This window comes from Capsicum annuum, chromosome 4, assembly GCF_002878395.1.
Source record: "Capsicum annuum cultivar UCD-10X-F1 chromosome 4, UCD10Xv1.1, whole genome shotgun sequence".
NCBI classification, from domain to species: domain Eukaryota; kingdom Viridiplantae; phylum Streptophyta; class Magnoliopsida; order Solanales; family Solanaceae; genus Capsicum; species Capsicum annuum.
The window spans coordinates 54841858-54853269 of NC_061114.1; the positions used below are offsets into that span (position 1 = coordinate 54841858).

The 11412-nt window shown below is 28.9% G+C and overlaps 1 protein-coding gene across 5 annotated transcripts in view; it reads right to left on the reverse strand.

The window, feature by feature from the left end:
- LOC107868102 overlaps positions 1-4762 on the reverse strand; it is a 12654-nt gene extending 7892 nt beyond the window's left edge. The window contains exons 1-2 of one of the 5 annotated variants that reach the window (XM_016714684.2): positions 4464-4762; positions 1075-1137 (exon numbers count right to left, since the gene is read on the reverse strand). In XM_016714684.2, coding sequence (XP_016570170.1) covers positions 1075-1137; positions 4464-4535 — 135 coding nt within the window. In that variant the 5' untranslated portion in view covers positions 4536-4762. Of the gene's footprint in view, positions 1-1074; positions 1150-3474; positions 3902-4463 lie in introns of those variants that run through there. The other 4 variants (XM_047411815.1, XM_047411816.1, XM_016714683.2 and 1 more) reach the window with 4 other exon arrangements.
- Between the last annotated feature and the right edge of the window lie 6650 nt (positions 4763-11412).

The window sequence follows — 11412 nt, forward strand, 5'->3', positions numbered from 1 at the left end:
TTTGTTTCATCATTTGTATGGTAATGTTTGGATTCTTTTGGTTTAAGTACAGATTCTGAGGTTGTTGTATCTTTTGATAAGCCCCGTCTCTTTTGGGGAAACTTAATATTTCGGATGTCTTGATGTATACCTAGCTTCTACTACTTTAATGCATTAACTTGGCGCTTCGACATATTGATTGATACATAAAGCTTTGGTTGGTTCTTGAGCAACTTTCAGAAACAACCACTCTATCAAACAAGGTAGGGGTAAGGTTACCCTCCTAGACCCCATTTGTGGGATTAGGGCATATTGTTGTTAATTATAAAGCTTGTTTGGATTTTTTTACTGTAAATGCTAGTTCTAGATAGAGCCTAATTTCCGATCAAGTATAACTGCAATGATTATAGGTTAAACAGTTTAACTACCTTGTGGATACCAGTGTTAGTTTATTTTGCATACTGTACTAGTCTATGCACATTTATGTTTTGTGATTTGCTATACTGTTATCGGTCCGAAGCCGGGAGTCTATCGGAAACAACCTCTCTACTTCTTCAGAGGTAGTGGTATGGTCTGCGTACACTCTACCCTCCCCAGACCCCACTATGTGGGAATACGCTGGGTATATTGTTGTTGTTGTTGTTGTTCTGTTTTCATTCATCCAAACAATTTAGCAATTCCCACCCCCCTCGGTCCCAATTTATGTGGCACCATTTGACTTGGCACAAAGCTTAAGAAAGAAATGAAAACTTTTAAGATTTGTGGTTAAAAACAAGTCTGGGACATTTGTGTGGCTATAAATCATTTCATTATAGGTTCAACAAAAACTTTAAAGCTAAGGTTATTTTTCTAATTATAGAAAGGTGACATTTTTTTAGACAAACTACAAAGGAAAGGTTGTCACACAAATTGGGATGGAGGGAGTACTAGATTTTCATGTCTAATTCTAGCACACTAAAGTTATATTAGGCCTAAGGATGAGGCCTAGTGGTCATTGAAGTAGGTTAAGAACCGTAAGTTCCAAGTTCAAATCCCAGTGAAGACAAAAAAAAAAAAGAAAAACATAATGCGGTGGTTAGAAGTGGACAGAGTTACCTGATAACTGTTGGGGGTGGCAGGTGGCAGGTATCCCGTAGAATTATTCCACCTGCGTGAAGGCTGGCTCGAACACCATGGTCATCAAACAAAAAAATTATATCAGAGAATATTGGACATTTCAAGTGAATACACCTTATGTTTCTCCATCTAGCTCTCCGGACAAAGTATTCCATTTTGATTTTTCTACTGCATGGCTAGAGCTAAACAACTATTTCACACACACAAAAAAGAAATACACATAGAAACACACACACACATAAAAACACACCCAGAAGGAAATGAAGACTTTTGAATTTTATGGTCTAAAACAAGTCTTAGGCTTATTTTTTTTGACTACAGAAAGGTGAAATTGTTTTAGAAAGACTAAAAAGGAAAGGTTGTCACATAAATTGAAACGGAGGGAGTATTAGATTTCAGAGTAATTTCCATGAATAGTCACCCATGTTTTCACAATTGCCTACAATTATTACTTTTTATTTTTAGGACAAGAATATCACCCAACTATTCCTATTTTCCACAAAAAAATACTTAACATTTTGAAAACCTTATTCTCTATTACTTGGCATGCCATGTTGTTAAAATCTTTTATTTTCTTAATTATAAACCTATTTAATTCTTCAAGTTCATTTATTCAAACCCCAAGAAAAATCTAAATTACGTAATATTTTATTTTTTCTAAAGAATTTGCAAAAGAATTTACCGGTAATCGAATTCTCTACAAGTTTTTCAACCAAACTAATTTGATGAAAAACCTACAATTTTTTCTATAAAACAAAATTTTAATAGAATTTTTTTTGTCAAGCAAAATTCAATAGAAAAATCTTAACGGTAATTATCACCTGAAAATTTTAATTCATATGTAGATCACCTGCAAAATTTTAAACAAGACTTTTTTGATAAAAAGATGATAAAAAAATGAATTCTTCTGCAGATTTTCCCCAAGTAAATTTCATAAATAAATCAAGTAAATCCACAAAGTTAACAAAGGCAAAAACTTAATAAAATAGAAATTTATTATTTCAATTTCATTTTTTCATTTTATTTTTTGTTTTTATTATACTATATTTTATCTTATTATATAAATAAACACCAATATATATCCTTTCCTCATACTAAACTCACAAAAAGCAAGCGATCTTTGGTTGGGTACTATTTCAAAGATTCATTTGTAATATTAGATTTTTTTTTAATATTTTTTTTTAAAAAAATAATTTGTTTCATGACTAAATAATTTTGCATTCCTTCAAAATAGTACATTTAATATATATATGAAAATCGGAAAGTCATTTTCATTTCTTTTACATTTTAAGAATCTTTAGTATATGAAATAAATAACAAAAAAAATATTAAATTAGTACCAATTCATACAAATACCTTGAGTTTTAAAAATATTATTATTAAGTGATGAAATAAATAAATTTAAAAAACTTTGAAAAGTACCAAATAAAATAATTCAATCCTTTAGTTTTATGTAAACACTTGGACACATCAACTACTTCATTGATGAGTAATGTGCATTGCATTACCAGAGGAATTATTTTCCTTTAAGTTGTGTGATTATCTAATATTTTTATCATGTGATGTAATTTCTCTCATATTGAATAAAGAATAAATACAATCTCATTTTTATTTTTGTAAGAAAGAAAAAATAAATATAAAATTTAAAGTATATAATTAAATTGTTCTTCAATAATAAATATATCATGTGTATTTATTTTTTTAAAAGAAATAAGACCAAATTTTAGTTAAATAAGTTTGATAAGTTAAATAGATCTATTTCTTATATCTTATATATAAAAAAGAAATTTTAATGACATGTCATGCAAACTAGGAGAGAAGAAATGTTTTTGAAGTGTCAAGTATTTTTTGAGAAAAATAGGGATAGTTGGGTGATATTCTTGTCCTAAAAGAAACAAAAGTAATATTTGTAGGCAATTATGAAAACATAGATGACTATCAATGGAAATTACTCTAGATTTCATGGCTAAAGCTAAACAACTAATTCACACACGAAAAAAAACACTATACACATAGAAAAACACACACAAAAAATTACATATAGAAACACACACACACACATAGAAAAACACACAGGAGGAAATGAAAAACTTTTGAAATTTGTGGTCTAAAACAAGTCCTTGGACTTATTTTTCAAATAATAGAAAAGTGACCTTTTTTCTAGATAGACTAAAAAGGAAAAACTGTCACATAAATTGGAACTGTGGGAGTACTTAGATTTCATGGCTAAAGCAAACAACTATTTAACACCAAAACACACACACTCAAAAAAAGAAAAAAATTACACATAGAAACACACACAGAAGGTGGAAATGAAAAACTGAAAGAAGGCCAAAATGATCATGAAAGCCAAAGTGAAGGGAAATTGAGAATTGGCACCATTGGCATTGTCTGATGAGGAGGAGAAGCTTTATCTTGAGATCAGATGGAGAAGCCTCAACCTCGACCATGTTGATTAAAGGTAAGAAGAGAATTTTAAAGTTTTAAGTTATTTCTAATTATAGAAATGTGACATTCTTGCACAAACAGATTAAAAAGGAAACTCTGTCACATAAATTGGGACCGAGGGAGTACTAGATTTTCATGTCTAATTCTAGTACATTGAAGTTATATCAGAGAATATTGAACATTTCAAGTGAATACACCTTATGCTTCTCCATCTAATTCTCCAGCCAAAGTATTCCATTTTTATTTTTCTACTGCATGACTAGGAGCTAAACATCTATTTCTCAGAAGCACACACACAAATATACATAGAAACACACACACAAATACACATAGAAACACACATACACAAAGAAATACATAAAAAAAACACAAAATACACATAGAAACACACATACACAAAGAAATACATATAGAAACACGCACAAAAAAATACATATAGAAACACACTCGAAAAAAAATACACATAGAAACACACATAGAAGGAAATGAAAGACTTTTGAAATTTGTGTTCTTGGAATTATTTTTCTAATTCTAGAAAGGTAACATTTTTCAGAAAGGCTAAAAAGGAAATGATGTCACATAAATTGGAATGGAGGGAGTACTAAATTTCATGGCTAAAGCTAAACAACTATTTAATACCAACACACACACACTCAAAACAAAAAAATACACAGAGGAACACACAGAAGATGGAAACGAAAAACTGAAAGAAAGCCAAATACACACAAAAAAAAAAAAATAAACATAGAAACACACACACACACTGAAATACACACAGAAACACACACACACACATACACCTAGAAACGCATACACAAATACACATAGTAAAACACACAGAGAAGGTGGAAGCAAAAAAACAAAAGAAAGACAAATGACCATAGAGAGACATGAAATTGAAGGAAATTGAGAATTGGAACCATTGGCATTGTCTGATGAGGAGGAGAAGCTTTTTCGTTGAGATCAGGTGGAGAAGCATCAACCTCGACCATACCGAAGGGAGTATAGTAGGGTTCCGGCAGATAATTTTTTCCGGCAGCTCTTGAGTTCAATGAACTCGACGGAAGTTGATCGGTGGCGTTCGGCGAATTTAGGCGCTAAGCATTTTTTTGTGTGTGTGCAGATTAGGGTTGTACCTGTTGGTTTCTTTGTTTAATTTTTACTCGGAAAGAGAACAAGGGTACAATTTGGGGCAACCGGTTAAGCCTGTTTCCCTTGTTGTACACAACTGCGTTACGAATTGTACCACAGAAGTATTACTTTCTCTGTGCCACGTGGTGATATTTTGTCTTTATTGGTTTATCTGCTTCAATTTATGTCTTAACTAGTGAAGCATGGATCGTGTCAGCACGGGCCCAATATTAAGATATTTATTTATTTTTTCAATCTTAGTATATTTAAATAATAAATTTTAATAAAAGGATTGCATATGTTTTCTAGGATTCATCCGAAATCTAGCATGAGTTCAACATATGTTATTTTAATATGTATTTAGATAATTTAAGTTGTTAACTATTTCAATTTATAATATTTTTTATGTAATTTTCAAATTAATATACATTATTTTTCTTGTCCAAATTATTGTGTCATTGATAGTCAATTATATTTTTTTAAAAAATTAAGTTTTTAATTATTGTGATTTATAATATTTTTCTTCTATTCCAATTTCAATGACACTAATATAATTTCAATAGTCAACCAAATATTTTATATCTTTTAAATTTTTTAAGTTGTTAATTATTGTGATTTCTAGTATTTTTCATTTAATTTTTTTGAAATATATAGCATATTAAATTATTTTTAGATATTTTAAGTTGTTAACAATTGTAATTTATAATACTTTTTATGTAATTTTTGAATAATTTATGCTACTCTCCTTGTCCAGAATTTTGTGTCGATGACAACCAATTATATTTTTTAAATAATTTAAATTTTTTATCATTATGATTTATAATATTTTTTCTATCACAGCTTATGTGGCATAATGCTTAAATGACCATAATAATTAATTAGGGTGATCTAGTAAAATCACAACTAAAGCAGCTGGAATAGAAATCAATCAATTTTTTTAAAAAAATTGTTAATTATTGTTATTTACAGTACTTTTTATTTTATTTTCAAATAATATATGTTGCTTTATATCTTCTTCTGTCCCGTCCCAATTTATGTGACACTAATATAATTTGATAGTCAATCAAATATTTTATGTTGACATATCATTTTGTTATTCTTATTTTTCTAATACATAAATGACTTATAATAAGGAGTGATATAGTAAAATCATCGTTTGAAAGACGAAAATTTAATTTAAAATATTAAGAGTTAATTTCGTATTTTATGTCTATTTTATTTTTCATTAAATATTATTTATTTTCTTAATACCTAGATGACTCATAATAATTAATTAAGAGCGATTGGTTATGTTATTACTATAAAAATTAATATAATTTTATCATATCCAATAGTAATCATCGATAATTCACCGGAATAGTATATTAATTAAATACGGAATGCTATATTTGCATATGCAAAATATGATATTATTAAATATTATTGGATAGTGCATTATATTTATCTTTCACAATAATAAAAATTTACTATATATTTTTCTTTATTTCTTTTTAACTTGATACATATTGACCCAACGCAAATTCTAAGAAAATATTCATTAGAATTCTTTTTATTAAATTAAATTTATCAATTTTGTACTTTAAAAATTTAAAGTTAAGTTTTAATATTAGTATTTCTATATAAGAAAAAATAATATTAAAATTTAAATTTACTAAAATAAATAAAGAAAGAAAAAGATTATTTTTTATATAAAAGTCAATTAAAATAATAAAATTGATTTACTTTAAATATTTAGTTGTAATTAATTAAGATAATTTTTTATTTTGTATGATTTATGCTGTACCGATAAAATTTTCAGAGTTGAATAGAACTTTTATCTATTTTTAAAAAAGTATTTTAACTTGTTAATTATTGTGATTTATAATAATTTTTATGTAATTATCAAATAATATATTTACTCCTTGTGTCCCAATTTATGTGGCTTCGATACAATTTTGAGAGTCAACTAAAATTTGTATATATTTTTTAAATATTTTAAGTTGTTAATTATTATGATTTGCTGTACTTTTTCTTTTATCTCAATGTATGTGGCATTGCTAAAATAATGAGAGTCAATAAAAATTTTATATGTCTTTTAAATATTTTAAGTTATTAATTATTGTGATTTTTGGTAACAAATTAGTTTTGAACATGATAGCTAATTAAATAAATAAAAAAAATTTACTTCCAATTTGTAGTTAGAGTTAATTAATATAAATTAATAGAATATATTAAATATTTAAATCATTATAATGAAACAATGGAATTATTATATCTTGGGGCATGGTATATAATTAAGTGGGAGTAGAGGGATTTTTTGGTAAGAGTCAATAAAATTTCTATATGTATTTTAAATATTTTAAGTAATTAATTATTGTGATTTGTGGTAACAAATTAGTTTTGAACATGATAGATAATTAAATAAATAAAAAAAAATTACTTCCAATGTGTAGTTATAGTTAATTAATATAAATTAATAAAATATATTAAATATTTAAATCATTATGATAAAATAATGGAATTATTATATATTGGGCATGGTATGTAATTAAGTGGAAATAATTAGATTTTTTGGTAATTGCAAGAGGTGGTTGAAACCACCTCCTCTATATAATAGAAACTAGATAATGAAGGCCCGTCTACCAACCAACATTATAATTTTAAATATATTTATTGTTATTTAATTAATCTTTAAAAAAATATAATTATTAATATTTCTAAACAAACACAAAAAGAAATGTAAGTAGAGATCACACTTTATAATAAAATATAGTAACTTCTTATCTTTATAAAATCAAATAATAGCTTACAAGTTATTTAAGATTTCACAATTAACTTTAAAATATCATATATATTCTAATGCTTATTTTTAACATCAGATCCAACACAAGAGAATAAATAACTAATTGTAATGTTTTTTTTCTTCTTTATTTAAAAATTATACAAGAGAATGGATTAAAATTATAAATATCTATTTATTAACGTTTTATATAGATCCTACGAAGCAATAAAGGAATATTAATTCATACATAAATTGATTTTAAATACATTTAAATTTATTTTATGGGTATTTAACAAATGAAAATAAGGACCTACTGGATGAACGTTTTAACGAATCATAATGTTAAAGGATTGCCTTTATGTCTTGTTTTATATACGTTAAAAATAGGAGATCAATTTAATATAGTAAATAAAAATTCTTTTTAAGTGATATGTCTACCTGATAGGGAAATTTAATATCTCAAATAAAGAGAATCAAAAAAATTAACAAAAGTTAACATGATATATATTGTACTAATTTAATGTGAGAAAGTTAATATTACATTTTAAATAAATTGTTTAAAATAATTTGAATAGGTGCTTAGTAAATAATTATAATTTCATAAATTATATGTATAGTGCAAATCTTTGTAATGATATGTATCATGAGAAAATTGAAGGAAAGGAGTCTTTTAAGTCTTGAATGAAGGATTGGTGACATTGACCAACAAATAGGGCCAAACATCATTAGGAAACTTGATTAAATTAATTGTGGACTTGATTAATATTTTCAAAACTTTCTAATCTTTTCAAAAATACAAATCAATCCAACCCACACCTCTCTTCAATCCAAATCAACCATTCTCTCCTCTTTCTCCAGCTTCTCTCAAATCTCTTCCAACCAATAGTTTTGCAAAATTTCTCCCTTCAACCCTCAACGACTTCTACCTCCAGCGATAAATAGTTGGGCTTCGAGTTCCCCTCTTTTCTCCCTTCAACCCCCGACAACTTCTACCTCCGGCGACAAATAGTTGGGCTTCGAGTTCCCCCCTTCAATTCAATCAACCTATCTTTCATCCCTCTCTCGACAACTTCTCTCAACTCTTTTCCAACCAACTGTTCTGCAAATTTCTCATTTCAATCCTCGGCGACTTCAACATCCGACTATAAATAGTTGGGCTTCGAATTCCTTTTCGACTTCAACCTTCAATCGACATGACAGCCTTGCTCTACGGCCACAACAGCTTTAAATTCTTCATCATTCCTTTTCTTCTTTCACAGGTAAAAATTTATGACCTTTTTAGTTTTGAAGAAAATGAGGAACTTTAGCCAACTTCTCTTATAGTATTGGTTAACAATTTCAATATTTGTTACACTAATTTGAAATGCGATCTGAAATGGTCTTTTTATTGTTTGTGTTTATAAAAATAAAATGACAATTTGGTTTGATTTGTTCTGTTCTTGTTCTTAGTAAAAATGGTGAAATTGCTATTTTTTGTTAAACAAAATTGTGCTACTATTTTTTGTTTCCTCCGACAGATTACCCATCTGGTGCAACATATTAACTATCTGATGCAATGGATTTATTATATGACGCACCAGATCAACCATCTGATGCACTAGAGGAACCATCAAATTATAATTTTGATGCAACAAATAAAAAATCTAATGCAACTAATTAACCATCTGGTGCAATGGAAGAACCATCAGATTAATGATTTGATGCAACAGATGAACCTCCTATTGAATAAAATCCCATCAACTCTTCCTACAGGAAATGTCCAAGACTTGATTTTTCTAACTGATCATTCATCTGCCGCGATAGACGACCCTATGTTGGAAGAAATATAAACAAAATTGACCGTTGATAACTGTTCCCACAAATCACTCATGTGTTGCAATAGATGTGTGACCTGTTGCACAGACCATTCATCTTTCTCAATAGATGAGTGATATATTTTGTATTGTCACAATAAATTACTCATATATTTTGTATTGTCACAATAAATTACTCAGTTGTTGCTGCAGATTAGTTCACTGCTCTGACAGATCACTCATACATTGCAACAGATGTGTGATCTGTTGCACAAACCATTCATCTTTCTCAATAGATGAGTGATATATTTTGTATTATTGCAATAGATTATTTAACTGTTCCAACATATCACTCATATGTTGCAACAGATGATGTCACAACAGTTGTGTGATCTATTGAACAGACCATTCATCTGTCTTAAAAGATGAGTGATATGTTTTGTATTGTTGCAACAGATTACTCATCCGCTATAATATTTTGGTTATATACTGTAACATATATACTACCTGATGCAACAGATCGGTGATCTGTTACAACTGTTATTTTACTATTTTACTTGTTTGATTTACTGTTATCCTTTTTTAATGATGCATAATCAATCATAATATATTATTTTATGTTCCTGCTAATTTTATATAATATGGTTCTCAAATGAACAGAAACTGAATCAAGTCCAAGTAAAGGAACAAGTGAAGCAGCTAGGCTACACCACCACTCTATAAGCTTTCTTTACAAGCGTTATCTTAATTGAGAGCAGAATATGATGAACACAGGGAGGAGGGATATTTCAAAAGAGATGATGCAGATGCTAATAACCCTTCCACTGAAGAGCTGGTCAAAGCCTTTAGCATTGATCGTTATTTTGTGAGAATGCAGTGCAATAGTGCCACAGATTTAACGGGTGATTTCATGGTTAAGTTAGCCATGGGAAAATCTTTCGACACCTTCAGAAAAATACTTTGAGAATAAAAATTGGATGCTTATTTCAGGGACAACTACTTTGGGAAATATCTTGATTTGACGAAGGACAACAATGCTCGTTTCCAAATGAAAATGGTATATGAACTACTCAAGCGTAGGTTTATGTATGAAAACAAAGATAAGATGGATGACGTGTGGGTAAATTACTGTGGCATGCATGTTTGTTTTGATTGGAAGGAGTTTGTCATAGTTACTGGACTAAAATGTTATCCTCCTTCTCAAGTTATACCTATTATAACCCAAAAAAAGCACCCCACACACCCAAAAAAGGCAAAGGCAAGTCGTGTGATCGTGATGACCTGATGTCCATTATTGGTCCAAGCTTCAAAAATAAAAATTTGATAGAAGTGTTGAAAGGCAAAGGACTTTCAAAAAATCACAAGCAGTCATTGTGCTTGGTTTGGTTTGTACATAATATTCTTTGGGCGAGAGATGTTAACAACAATATAAGCCTCAGTTTAATAAATCTCTCTGAGGATCTTGATGCGTTTAACAGCTATCCTTGGCGGTATGAAAGCTTCAAAATGACTGTCAAATATTTATTGACTCCATTAGCGCCAAAGACAGTCAACTTATATGGCTTTCCATGGGCTTTCATGGTAAATGTTTCTTTCTTTTATTATGATATCATTTATTTTTTTCGCTCAATAATGGCTTTGAGTTATTGGCGTTATTTAAATGCTTGGGCGTTTGAAGCCATTCCTTATTTAAGACAACAAGTGAGCTACCAGAAAGGAGTTTTCTGTCCAAGAATCTTGAGATGGTTGTCGGCCAAAATTGATAAAAAGTGCAAAATCTCTTGATCTCTTCACCCTCCGAAGGATGCAGTAAGTATAATTATAATTAATTTTTTATTTTAATTAATGATTTTTTTAATGATCTAATCATCATTCTAATATATGTAATGATTTATGTTAGATTGTGCATCCGTCACTAGTTCCGACCAATCGAGAGTTGAAGATGCCATTTTTTCTTACTTTACGGTCTGTACAAACTTTATCAGACCCTAAGGTCATCGATAAAATAAAAATGGAATTGTTTGAAGCAACAACCATTACAAGAAAAACAATTTTAGAGGGTGGGCTTGTTGTTGTTGGTGGTGGTCTTAGTGGTGATGGAGTTGTTGGTGGTGGTAGTGGTGCTGCTATTGGTGCTAATGATGCTCCTCTTACAGTATTTAAAGCAAACCATTATGAGTATGA